General features: G+C 39.0%; 1 protein-coding gene across 1 annotated transcript in view; it reads left to right on the top strand.

Moving 5' to 3' along the window:
* NBEA (neurobeachin) overlaps positions 1 to 14,213 on the top strand; it is a 719,303-nt gene that overhangs the window by 700,805 nt on the left and 4,285 nt on the right. The window contains exons 52-56 of the mRNA XM_003800132.3: positions 185 to 256; positions 2,084 to 2,239; positions 2,746 to 2,916; positions 11,766 to 11,867; positions 12,402 to 12,537. Of these exons, the coding sequence (XP_003800180.1) occupies positions 185 to 256; positions 2,084 to 2,239; positions 2,746 to 2,916; positions 11,766 to 11,867; positions 12,402 to 12,537 (637 nt within the window). The remainder of the gene's footprint in view (positions 1 to 184; positions 257 to 2,083; positions 2,240 to 2,745; positions 2,917 to 11,765; positions 11,868 to 12,401; positions 12,538 to 14,213) is intronic.

Here is a 14,213-nt window from a genome sequence, read left to right as displayed (position 1 = left end):
CACCCCCCACCCATGAAGGACTCTTCTACAAATGGAACTTGACCCTGGAAGTGAGAACAATGTAACCTGAAAATTATACCCTCATATTAATTTGATTGTAAATTTAATGACAAAAAATTACTAATCATTGGGAAATTCCTTCTTTCTATGAATTTTATGCTGTTTCTCCTTTTTTAATCTTTAGGCCTCAGAGGAGCTCCAGGATACTCCTTGGATCAAGCCCATCATCTTCCTATTGAAATGGATCCACTGATTGGTATATTATCAAACAAAAATAAATTTTCATGGATACTGATGGTCCATAGATTCTTACATGATTATTTTTCACAAATATAGTTGATTATATAGTCTGGCATAAAATTAATGTACAAATAACATAAAATTATCATCACAGAGCTATGCACATCATAATATGCCCCCTAAAAACTTTCTGTATTAAAGCAATCATTCATGGCATTTTCATATTTTAGGAGGGCATGTAAGTTAACTGTCTTATTTTTAGCCTAAAATATTTCTTTAATAACTCTATACTATTTAAAGTATAAGGATTAAAAGAGATTATTAAAGGAAACTAATACTAAGAACGTCTTCTCTAGAAGTCAGTATTCAACAGGCATAAAGCTGTTTTGAATTAAGATTTGATATGATTTGTAAACCCATGAGCTGTAACTCTCGCAGTAGATATTAAAAATATTTTTAAATAATAATGTACAAACTTATTAGCCATATGGTCTAGAACAAGTTTCTTATCTTTCTAAGCCTCTCAGTTTCATATTTGTGAGATGATTTATGATAATGTTTGTTCTGTCTTATGGGATTATTTAGAAAATTAAGTAGAAGAAAGTTAAAAATGCTATGAAAAATTATTAAGATATATACAAGCTATCATGTTTTAATCTTAGATTAATTAATTTACTCTTCATCTTAAATCCAGAAAGGAGACAAGATACAGTTATTTCAGTTAGTTACTTGTATCCCTGTTCAAAATGGAATTTTTGTGTCTTTAGGAGGATAGAGGCTTTGCTCTAGGAATACTCCTAGAGTCTAGTCCAGCTGTTCAACAGACATTGGCAATGAGATATACAACTAATGAGTAGCCAAGGGAAAACTAATAGCTCTATTGGAATTAATCAAAGACCAAATTATATGGTTTTCAAGTGACTCAGGACCTTTGGGGTTTTTTTCCTTAGTTCCTTCTTTTTGGTATATATTTTTTTGTTACGTACATTCCCTAGTAATTATGTTCATAGTGTTAGTAGATGCCACAACTGGTAGCACTTAGATTTCATTTGCATTACAGCGTGGTGATGGTGACCTTCATCTGCATTTCTGTTTAAGGATTCAGCCCAGGGATTCAGCCTGAAAGGACGGTGTAGAGTAAGGGACAGGGCACTGGGGAAATCAGATGGTGTCTCTGAGTTCTCGCCTTTATTCAGATTCCGTCCCAGTCCTGCACACTGATCCTTTGCCTGTCTCTCTCCTCCCTAGTCCTTCTCCCATCTTTTTTGTTCCTCTCTTCCCCAGCCAGCCCATTCTGGAAAGGCCTGAGTTTGTTGACAATCAGGTCTTTAAAGCTGCTGACCTAAAGCTCCCTGTAGGGCTGCCCACATAACAACGTCCCTGTCTCAAAATCTCTATCCTCCTCTTTTCATATTAAGTTGAAAATACCATCAGAAAATGACAGATCAGGGAATTTTTTTTTGTCCTTGTATAACATACTTCATATGATATTTATTTCTCATTTTATTCTTAATGAACTAGTGAACATTTTCATTGTGAAATCTATAGAATTAAATGCATCTAAATATTTTTGTGTGTGTTTTAAATTCACCATCTTGAATTCGTTACATTGTTTTTATTTATTGGTGGAGGAAGAACTTAAATTTCTGGTATAATTTTTAAATATGCAATGCAGTTTATAAATTATCACTGCTACTAAGGAAATGTATATTCCTCAAGGGAAAATGTTAAAATCTTAATAATCTTGCAGCATTAAAATTCTATTTCTAAATAAAGTATAAAAGTATTCTTTTTCTTCTGTACATTCTCAGTGAAACTCTTGCTTTTTTCTATTTATTTTTAGCTAATAATTCTGGTGTGAACAAGCGGCAGATCACAGACCTTGTTGACCAGAGCATACAGATCAATGCTCATTGTTTTGTGGTCACAGCAGATAATCGATATATTCTCATCTGTGGATTCTGGGATAAGAGCTTCAGAGTTTATTCCACAGAAACAGGTAATCGTAACTATAAAATACCTTGTACTCTTCAAAGTGACCATCGTTATGTCCAAAGCTGACTGTAAAGTCCTCATTTGTCAACTTAAGTGGTCAAGATCCAAATTAATGTTCACATTGTAGCTAAACAACTAATCACAACTTCATCCATTCTGAACTTCAGTGTGATCCCCAAGTTCAGAGGGCAGATGTAGCCATTGTTCCCTGCCCTAAATCCACAGGCCTTCAACCTCTCCATAGTCTAACCCAAACCCTGAAGAGAAAAGTCATGATTATATTATTTCATAAGTCCTTTCCTTAGAAATCCCAGTGACATTCTTGTACCAATTTCATGAGCAATTCAAAAAGCAGCTGCAGTTAGATTTGAATTACTTTATAAATCTGAGTCTAGAGATTGACTTTTCACAAATCCAGTAACATAATTCTTTTTTAAAATCTGGTGAAATAAACTTATGTTTGTTACCTTGGAAGAGTAATGAAATAAACCTGTCATTTCTTTGTTGCAGGGAAATTAACTCAGATTGTGTTTGGCCACTGGGATGTGGTCACCTGCCTGGCCAGGTCCGAGTCATACATCGGTGGGGACTGCTACATTGTGTCTGGATCTCGAGATGCCACCCTGCTTCTCTGGTACTGGAGTGGGCGACACCATATCATAGGGGACAACCCCAATAGCAGTGAGTATATCAGACTGTAAATTCATTTAAATATGTTTTGCCTTTTTTATTTTCCTAATAATTTTTCTGAGGTGGTAAGGATTTTAAAATAAGAAAGCAAAAGTGGCAAAAATTGTGATTGGAATGTACTTTAAACCTAATTAATTACCATCTTCAAAATGAAATTCAGAAATGATACAAGTGTTATTTCCAAAAAAAATAAAGATTGAAAAGCTGGCATCTGGTAACAGAGATAAGATGTGTTATAGAATATACTGCTATGATATAAAGAATTTAGAAGAAAAATGTTAAATTATAGTAATTATCTATGAATGATTTTATAAACCACAAGATGGTTAACTATTCATTATAGCTGTGATGCATCAGTTAGCAGGAAAAGTTGAACATAATAATATTTAATGTGTTTAAATTTCCTTACAGTAGGAGCTATATAAATATAAAATGCTTTTATTAATATTTAAGAAAAAAATTATGGGGCAGCACCTGTGGCTCAGTGAGTAGGATGCTGGCCCCATATACCAAGGGTGGAGGGTTCAAACCCAGCCCCAGCCAAACTGCAACAAAAAAAAATAGCCAGGTGTTATAGCAGGCACCTATAGTCCCAGCTACTTGGGAGGCTGAGGCAAGAGAATCACCTAAGCCCAGGAGTTAGGGGTTGCTGTGAGCTGTGACATCATAGCACTCTACGGGCTATAAGTGAAACTCTGTCTCTATTAAAAAAAATATGGATATATTTGTTAAAAAACAGTATTTTTAAGTTTTAAGTAAGGATAAGATTATCTTAAAAAATTATGATAGAAGATTATCAGTATTTTTTTAATTGCCTCCTCTATCTGTAAAAACTTATTTTTTGGTTAGAAATTATCATCATCAGGCCAGGCATGGTCATCACACCTATAATCCTAGCACTCTGGGAGGCCAAGCCTGGTGATCCCTTGAACTTAGGAGTTCAAGAGTTCAAGACCTAAGCAAGAACAAGACCCCATCTCTAAAAAATAGAAAAAATTAGCTGGGTGTTGTGGTAAGCACCTGTAGTCCCAGCTACTCAGAGGCTGAGGCAGGAGGACCACATGGACTCCAGGAGTTTGAGGCTGCTGTGAGCAGCAATCTAGCCTGGGTGACAGAGTGAGACTCTGTCACCAAAAGAAAAGATTGTTGTCATCATTATGAACCTAAACCATAAAATCCACCCTGTGAAGACTATATCATTGGCTGTTTAATGTGAACATATGGAGAATGGCTTCCATGAGCCTTAATATTAGGGAAAAAATGCTCTCCTGGAATAAGCAGGCTAAGCTCCTAAGGTATCGGTTCAACAAATCTGTGTTGAGTGCCCACTGTGCCTTGCACTGTCTCAGTAGCTGGGAATGGCAGAGAGTCAGTCAAAGTCCCTGACCTCCTGTAGTTTGTAAGAATCTTTTTTTTTTTTTTTAAGAGGCAGGGTCTCACTCTTGTCACCCAGACTGACTCACTGCTACTGCAAACTCTTAGACTTTACGCAATCTTCCAGCCTTCCAAGTAGCAAGGATTACAGGCACATGCCACCTTGTTCAGCCAAGGTGAGATAGCATCTTGCTGTGTTTTCCAGGCTGGTTTCAAACTCCTAGCCTCAAGCAGTCATTCCACCTCAACCTCCCAAAGTTCTGGGATAGCGTGTGTGAGCCAGCGTGCCTGGCCTGAACAGTCTGTTTTTATACTGATCTCAAAACTACTTTTTCTGCTTAGATATACTGAGTATATTGAGTGCTTATCATGAATTGCTATCAGATAACTTTTTATACTGTAAGTACTTTGAGCATCATAAGATGCTTTGCTTTACATCTGTGTACAAATTGATGATTATTTAAACAACTGTTGTCAGCTTTTGGCCATAAGATAATCATAACAATAAAAGAAATATATAAATAAATCAGATTCAGTATTCAGTTGACTCTACTGATTTACAACTCACTGTACTAAAACAGCCAACCTCGTAGCATTTCTCTGCCTGACTAGAGCAACCATATATATTGGTCAGTTTGCTTTTTCTAAAGGCAGTCATAGCATACTCTGCATTGACTGTCATACCAGTGATCCCGCTGTGCTGTTGACATAGATGTAGTTATTGCCACCAGAAAACTTACAGTGGGAGAGAAAGATTTTTATTGTGTTCCAGTTTAATCTACTCTAGCTCCCAATTCATAGGTCAGAGAATCAGGCTTTATGTGTTTTCTATCTCATAATACATTGGGACTCAAGACCAAAAGGCTCCTTATGTCTAAATTTGTATTAAAGTGTGAGATACAATGCCCTTAGGTTTTGGAGGTTGTATGTATTAACCTGGACTTGCAGGGGGAGTCCTCGCATAAAACATACTGTCCCAGTAGCTGCTATAATTCAGGGACTGGGCTTGTCGTGGACATCCAACTGCTCTGTATGTCACAGAGGCCAGATCATACTTGTTTATCACAGCATCATGAAATGATAGGTTTATCATCTACCCTGATGTGGACATCACTGAAGCAGTCTCAATATAAATTCAAGTGGCTTTAATATATATTTTTTTCTTGTGCATGGTCATTATTATGTTGTAATGGATAGTTCTAATTTCACAAAGAAAAAATTAACTGTGGTTGTGGATTGTTTTAGATATGTATAAAAAGAGTCTGTGGTTTCATTGTGTCAGACACTTTGTTGTGACTAATGTGGACATCTCAGAAATATTTGTCTTTTTCTAATTATTCTTATTATTTTAATGACTTGTTCACAAAGGCAATGAAAATTTGTAAACAAAGTATTACAAAAGAGAGTTTCAGATCACTTACCGTGTAAGAAAAAATCCATCTGTACCCAGCACAGATTACAGTTAAATTATAGTTGTTTTATTAATGTATTCCATTGTAATAATATTTATTATTCTTTCAAACTTGTGGCTTTGAACATAGAAATTATCTTGCAGATTTTAAATAGGTCCCTAACTAGATAACAGAATTGCAAAGATGTGAGGGACAGATGCTTTCATCTAAAACAGTCTTTTACACAAATTCTGAAACTAATTTGGAAGTGATAAAAATTAATTTGCGCACTTTAATTGGAAGCAGCCTACTGCATGAAAGAAAGCAGGGCAGAGCAGGCAATTTGTGCTAAAAGCTGATTGAATTTTTTGTCAGGTAAGTATCTTGGACTTGGCCACTTATCCTCCTGAGTCTCTGTCTGCAATATGTTATAGCCCATCTCTGACTGGTGTTCTTTAAAAAGATCAATGCTATTCCTGCTGGATCCCTAGAGTCCAAAATCCCATTGATCTTGGGACTTGACATTTCTCATCATGTGCTGTAGCTTCCAACAAGATAGTCACAAGAGGGGCGAGTTAACACTGTTGTCTCTCCAGCAGACACTTAAAGTACATTGGAGCCTCAGCTCAAAACCGGTCTGCTTTGAAAGTATGTCATTTTAATGTTTGTACTATACAGAAGGTGCTTTATTTAGAGCTTGATTTATATACAGAAGAAATGTTTTAAATCGTAGCATTAAGGAACCTTGGAAAGAGGATTTACCATTCATCTTTTTAAATCAAATTTACAAATATTCGTTGAGTAATATGTATAAGACATTGTCATTGTGCTTTTCTATTCCAGTTGTAAAAAGTCATATGTAGTTCATGTTCAAGCATTATGCAAACTATGAAAAGGAGAAGCCAGTTGAAAAGGAGCCTCCAGCTGTGCACACACCTTCCCTGGGCTCCTATTGTGCCAGCTTCAGCTCTGGACACTGACCCTCCTACCAGCCACAACCTGTCACCAGACATCTGCCAAATCCCATCCTTGTCTTTGTTTGCATCCAGACTTCTTTTTAAAAGACTATCCTGGTGCCTCACTGCACAGCCGCCACTAACTAAGGGTGTTACAAAGAATGAAAAACATGGCCGACTAGCCCAGAGAGATTTTAAAGTACATTGATATTTATGTATGTTAGATGAGTTTGTATCTTCTCTCAGAGCAAGGAATCTTATCCAGGGTTTAGTAAATGTTGATCTGTCATTTTACTAAGTATCAGAGGAAGCATAGCTACATATGTAGAAATTTTTGCCTCAGGGCTTCCTGAGGACCAGATGGTAAGGGCTGGGAAGAAGCCTCCCTAACTCAGGGCCCGCTCTGCCCACCCCGCTGTCCATCCCTTCACCTGACATCAGAAGACTTTAGAGGGTTCATGGCTGAGAAGTGAGCTGCCTGCCACTTGGTCTCTGCTTTTCCTTTCCTTTTTTGGACCTGAGGCTTCAAGAAAGGTCTTCAGCCTGGGTCAGAAGCACATAAATGAGAGTAAACAAATGCATTGTCCTGATCTGAGAGTTGCATTCCACAGACCAGGGAGGTGTCTAAGCTTCATGCAGAGCCCAGCTTCCTGGGGCAAGGTAGGTGGGTGATGATGTTGGTTTTAGTAGGACAGAAAGGTCCTTCGACATAGACCTAGGTTCAGGACTTCAAAGAAGAGGTTGCCTTGCAGTGGCAGTGCTCACAGGAGCACGTGGGCAGACAGGCTGGTCTCATCTATCTGCTGTTCTTCACTGAACACTCTCTGAGTAGGCAATGAAATGAATTGACATTTTCCAACCCACAGAATATGTTTACTTGTGTTACCTTGTGACCTTGGAAAATGCAGACCCAGGAATATTTGGTACTTGGGCCAGAGCTCTGCAGCGGCCCCGCCTGTGGCTGAGGACGGTGTGTTGATGGGGTACCTTGCCAACACTGTCCTTTTCAGCTGTCCCAGCCAATCTCTAACACGTTACATACAACATTTTGAAACAAATGTTGAAAGCACAGTTGTAGTAAAACTACCACAACCTTACTGGATCACATACACTGGGATTTTAAACTGTAGAAGTCCATCATATTTGAGTAAGTATAAACAGGAACACCTCCTGCCATGATTGTGCAGTGGCCTCACTAAGGTCAGAGGGAAAATCTGAATATCGTGTGTCAAGAGGTATCCCCTGACGCTAGCAGAACCATGCTGAGGAGCAAAGTGTTAGGAACTCCACGGCCTTTGTGTGGCTGTGACTCGGAAGGGCCAGAGCTTCCCTGCCTAGCAGTAGCGCCACAAATGAGGCTTAGCATAACATCTGTGAGCTCTCGTTGCATTGACCGTTTCTCTAAAATCCACAGGACACCTCACTGATAAAGCTCTCCTTGTCTGGCCTGTGCGCATAGCAGCATCTGATTCTTTATTTTATATTAATTTATTAAACATTTTTCATCATTTCCTTTGAGAATATGATTTCTGATAAAAATGAGATGGAACGTTGATTTTAGCCTTTTACGTCTGGAGTTTCCAAGTGCTCGCCTATGGGGAATCTCAAACTCCAAAGTTGGACGTGTTTGTTCGTGATCATGCTTCACAGTTCCAGCACACAGCACTCTTCCACAGAGGGAGTGGGTGGGACTGAGGGCACTGGTGCCATGGTCCTCGGAGGGTGGTCTCAACTGCACCTCCCTCTGCACTGGGCCCTTTCACCCTAAGCCACATCCATCAATTGTGATGTGACAGTGGCAGAATATTCCCAAGATTTTGAATAATTGTTGGGGCATGTGACATCTGTCCCTGGAAGTGAAATGAAATATAGGAAAGAGGCTTTCCCCTGGCTGCAGGTTTCCCTACTCAGAAAGCACACAATAGCATTCTAGTTGCTTTTCTGTCGCTTAAAAAGGGAAATGATTTTTTCAGGGGCCCTAAACAATATGCCCTAGAAGTTAAGTTCCACAAGTTGATTCAAATGATCTGGGGAAATTGTAATGAAAAGAATAAAACATTTTAAACTATCTAAATTAGACACGAGCCTTTGAAAAAACTTATTTCCTAATAATAAATATATAATGCACATAAAGAATATTTGTGATATTATTTTATGTTTTTTCTCAATCTCTTGCAATGAGATTAGATTGCTTGTTTCCCACAGCATATAAGAGAAAGATCTCAAAATTCTTTATTTTATATTAATTTATTAAACATATGATTTCAGTGTTTTTCAATGTACCCATCTCTCCAGAACAAAATGATCATTTAGAAAAATTAAGAATAGTATGCTTTGAAAATTTTTATTGTATATAACAGTCGTGTGTCTATGGTGTATGTGTGATATTTTGATGCCTGCATGCAGTGTTTAGTGACAGATCAGGTAATCGAGATACACTAAATCTCATTCCTTCTATCTAACTGCGTTTTATGCCCGTTAACCAGCCACGCTTCATCCCCCACTCCCTGCTACCCTCCCAGCCTCTGAAGACCACCGTTCTGTTTGTTGCCTCCATGAGATCAATTTTTGTAACTCCCACATATGAATAAGAACATGGGATATTTATCTTTCTTTTCCTGGCTCATATCACTTAACATAATGTCTTCCAGTTTCATCCATATTGTTGCAAATAATAGGATTTCTATGGCTGAATAGTATTCCGTTACGTATATGCCACATTTTACGTAGGTTGATTTCATGTCTTGGCTACTGTGAGTAGTGCTGTGATAAACATCAGAGTGTCGCTGTCCCTTCGGTATGCTAATTTCCTTTCTTTTGAGAAATCTTATCAAGACTTAATCCTCATTTTACCAGGAAACTCAGAGCATCTTTAAAACGGTATTTTGCAAATTATATAAATACATTCAAACAAGTCCAAAAATACTAAAAATATAAAGAGATATTCTACCAATATTGAAAACATATCATGGCAATAGCCATAGATATAGAATGTGATGGCAAACTCACATAGGCTATCGGCCCCCTTCTCCCACACGCCATCTAAGAGATGCTTTAAAGCAAAAAATTCTCAAACTCCCAGGAATGTATTCTTAGCCTCCCTGAACCCTAGTTTGAGAAACACTGAGTTAAGAAGATCATCTTAAAGCATATTTCAGTTTTAAATCTCCACAACAAAAATATTATCACAGAAAATTTGACATCAAAAAGAGGTATCTTTAGAAAGCCATCTAAATATCTTTAGAAAGCCAAAATTGTAATCTGAAATGTAAAATTTTTCATAGAACTCCCTCCCTAGAAAATACCCACACATAACTGGGTACATTGACCCTAGTTTGAGAAATACCAAGAATTCTCAAGAAGTTACAGATTTGTAGCCAAATTACAACATACATTTTCAAGGAGAAAAAAAATAATAGTTAATGAAACAGGCAACTTAAAATGAAGTAGTAATATATATGTATATACACACACAAAGGCATTCATATATATTTGCTCTTTGCTCTGATGACATTATGAACTCAACTAAATAATACATCCCGGATGAACCAATATCATACAGTGAGTCTGTTGTAATTATTTAAAAAACTAAAAAATAAAGCAATGGAAGATACGGACAACGTAAGACATTAATGAGTGTGATACTGTTAATGAAGAATGGAAATAGTAGGGTATGACAAGGCATTGAGGCATGTTTGCTAAATCTAACCGAGCAGTTCAGGTCAAAACTGTGTTGTTACTGAACAGTCCGCATCTCTCTTCCTGATCTCCCTGCACTCCACAGCTTTGCCTCTGTGAGTTATGCTATCATATGCCATCTTCCAAGGGAACCTCTCAGAACCCCACCAAGGATGTCACGACACAGTCCTCTCTGACTTCCTCCTGTTTCCTTTTCCTCTACAATTCTGTACCCCACGCCTACAGCAGCCCCCCATTTCCATCCCAATCTGGCTCCTCCCAACAGCTTTCCCAGTCGAGACATGCTGGGCAGGGTGCCCTCTAGACTTGGCTGACCGGTCACACTGCCTTATGTGCGTGCAGCTTATTCACCAACACTCTGATTTGCTCTTCATTCCTGTGAGGACTTTTTTGATTCCCACTGGTCTCTGCACATGTGTTTGTTCCTCCTCCCACCTGTCCTAGTTGAGTGCCTGAAGTGGTAGGCCTTTGGTAGGCCCTGGCTGTTTGATGTGTTTTGAGCAGTTCCAGGTACACCTTAACTGTGTATATACTCCCGGCTCCTAGCCTGCTTAGCAGAATCCTATCACTTAGAGCAGGGGTCCTCAAACTTTTTAAACAGGGGGCCAGTTCATTCCCCCAGACCGTTGGAGGACTGGACCGTGGGTCCCAGGACGAGGCAACTGCTAAGCAGGACAGGCAGTGGCGGCAAAAACACCCAGCAGACTGGATAAATGTCCTCGGCAGGCCATAGTTGGAGGACGCCTGACTTAGAGGATACTAACTCGGTCTGTGAATGCACTCAGCAGTGAGACTGCTTACAGAAAGGAAGTGGAGAGCTTAGATAATTATCTCTTCTTCCTTTACTACTTCCCCGCACACATCCTTTTACCTCCCTGCCCTCCAAATCAAAGTGGTTCGTTCTTTCTGTTGGATATTTTAGGTAATATTTCATAATGGGTAAGAGCACTGATGCACAGTTAGATAGCTCTGGGTTCAGTTCCGGCACTGTCTGGCTGTGCAGACTTAGACAAGTTCAATAACCTTGCAAAGCCATGGGTGTATAGACTGCAAAATAGGGATATTAAGAGTACCTGCCTTATAAAACATTACCAAACTGAATGAGGTAACAGGTGAAAATGCCTTGGTGGGCATTGTGCCCATTTTGTAACAATAGAAACAGTCGTCACATCCTGATGATGCTAGAAGCACCTTGCATATGCTGACTTTCCCCTTCACCCATCAGCCTGTGTAGCGGTTCTGCTGGTTACACCCGTTTCACAGATAAGGAGAGCAGAGAAGTAGGTTGCTCCTGGCCACACAGCTTGATGTAATGCCCTTAATAAACACCAGTGATTGTTTTCTTATGTTGGGTTTGGTGGTGTAGCCCTTTACTTCTGCCCTGGGTCTGTGGTGACTCACTGCTGCCGTCATCTTGCAGGTGACTACCCTGCTCCAAGAGCCGTCCTCACAGGCCATGACCATGAAGTTGTCTGTGTTTCTGTCTGTGCAGAACTTGGACTTGTTATCAGTGGTGCTAAAGGTCAGAAGTCATTTCTTTCATTTTAAATCTTTACAAAATGTACTGTTTTCTCAAGCTAACAATGATTTATGGCTTATTTCTTCTGAATCTTTCCACAGGCAAATATAATCCCTCTGTTCTTTGCAGGTGTTCAGTTTTATTAGTAGTATTTATTAGTGCTAATATAAAATATGTATAAAATGGACGCCTTGTGGCCTCCAGCATTCTAACCAGCACACTGATAAGGTGCAATACATCTGTATGATGCAGCCATTTGAAAAGGACGTTTAAAAGACAGGGGGTTCTTCTTAGTATAACATCAAAAAAAAAAAAAAGAAGAAGAAGAAGAAAGAATACAAAATAAAAGGGAGTGGGGAAATGCCCTGGTACAGTGGGGCAGTGCAGGGATAGGGTCAGGTTGCTCGTGGGACTGGCCCAGGTCCCCTCTCCCTACCAGTCCCTTTCTTCACAGGGCTGGGGCTGTGTAAAGGATGGTGGAAAGGAAACAGGATTACTTGGTTCTTACGACTTTCTGTGGAAGAGGTGTCCTTTCAGGAAGAGCTGGGAAACAGGTCTCAATTCTGGACCCCATAGCATTTCTCCGTGAGAAGACTGAGGCAGAAGGAGGCCCGGTGCTAGGAGAAACTGAAAGGGCCCCGGGAGAGCGTCGCCTGGTGCTCAGCATGCAGCAGTGAGGAGGCTGAGCAGGCGGGAGGGGCCCTGGCACAGGGTTTTCATTTTTGGGGGGTGGTGGTGTTTTGAGACAGAGTCTCACTTTGTCACCCTTGGTAGAGTGCCCTGGTGTCACAGCTCACAGCAACCTCCAGCTCCTGGGCTTAGGTGATTCTCTTGCCTTAACCTCCCAAATAGCTGGGACTACAAGTGCCCACCATAGCACCTGGCTATTTTTTGTTGTTGTTCTTGCAGTTTGGCTGGGGCCAGGTTTGAACCCGCCACCCTTGGTATATGGGGCCGGCGCCCTACTCACTGAGCCACAGGCACCACCCAGATTTTTGATTTTTTATTATATTCTAAATATAGTGAGAAACCATTGAAGGGTTTTTTTGTTTGTTTGTTTGTGTTTGTGGGTTGCTTTTTTTTTTATTTTTGGAGACAGAGTCTTACCCTGTCACACTGGGTAAAGTGATGTGGCATCATAGCTCACAGCAACTTCAAACTCTTGGACTGAAGCAATCCTCCTCCCTCAGCCTCCTGAGTAGCTGGGACTACAGGCACCCATCCCAACATCCAGCTAGTTTTTCTATTTTTAGTACAGACAGGGTTTCACTCTTATTCAGGTCTCACTCTTGAACTCCTGAGCTCATGCAGTCCACTAGCCTTGGCCTCCCAGAGTGCTAGGATGGCAGGCGTGAGCCACCTTGTCTGGCCCATGGAAGGTTTTAATCAAGGCAATGAGATAATCAAATTTTGTTGTTAGAGCTTATTCTGGCTGCTTTAAAGGGAATGGATACAGTCTAAGGGCAGGGACCATCTTTCTGTTATTTACATATCTGAGATTTTTAATAAATGTCTCTTAATTTTTTTAAAAAAGTTAATAATATGTATGTTATCATTTTATCCTGAGAAATTAAGCAAAAGGGACAATAAGTGACACATAGTAGACATAGAAAAAAAACACAAATTTTCTATAGGTGGTGGGTAATATCAGAGGTGATTGCTATATTTTTTCTGATTTTCTATAGTGCACATCTGTTACTTTAGTAATCAGGAAAAACTTAGGTGTAGCTTTATACTGTCACTTGTTTTATAAAATATGTATGTATCCAAATGAATTGACCAAAAAATAAAAATAATTCATTTACACTTCTTGTGGAGGCCTTTTTGGGCAGAGGTTGTATATATCAAACCCATATTAACCAATTCATTTTATGAACTAGACCAGTGAGGGGGTTTGGGGTGTTTTATTTCTTTGTTTTGTTTTATCTTATCAACACCATTTCTACAAGGGCCTAAGACCCCAAAAATAAATGGAGCAAAATAAGTTGCTCCTAATACTACTTTTCTATTCTTGCCTCACTATTCATTTATTTAAAAACAAAATGTGTTTCTAATTTGCCTAGTTTTTCCTTTACATTTTATGGATAGACAACAGAAAAAAATTAAAAATTCTTTAATAATTATTTTAGTGGTGCAATGTTTAAACTTTGATTCTACTAGAGAAAATTAGCAGCTGTTCTGATAATTCTTTTAAACTGCCAAGGAAAATTTCTGGAAGCATAGTAAGAGAAAATTTGGGGAATATTATAAAATATTTTATTCTCATATAACTTATGAACTATTCTCTTATTATGAATATTACCTGCTGAAGGAAATGACCGAGTATTTACCTAGATAAAAAGTTGGCAG

This window comes from Otolemur garnettii, unplaced genomic scaffold (assembly GCF_000181295.1).
Source record: "Otolemur garnettii isolate 467f Iridium unplaced genomic scaffold, OtoGar3 scaffold00167, whole genome shotgun sequence".
Classification (NCBI taxonomy): domain Eukaryota; kingdom Metazoa; phylum Chordata; class Mammalia; order Primates; family Galagidae; genus Otolemur; species Otolemur garnettii.
Note: the sequence above shows the minus strand (reverse complement) of the source record. Positions and strands in the feature narration are given on the sequence as shown.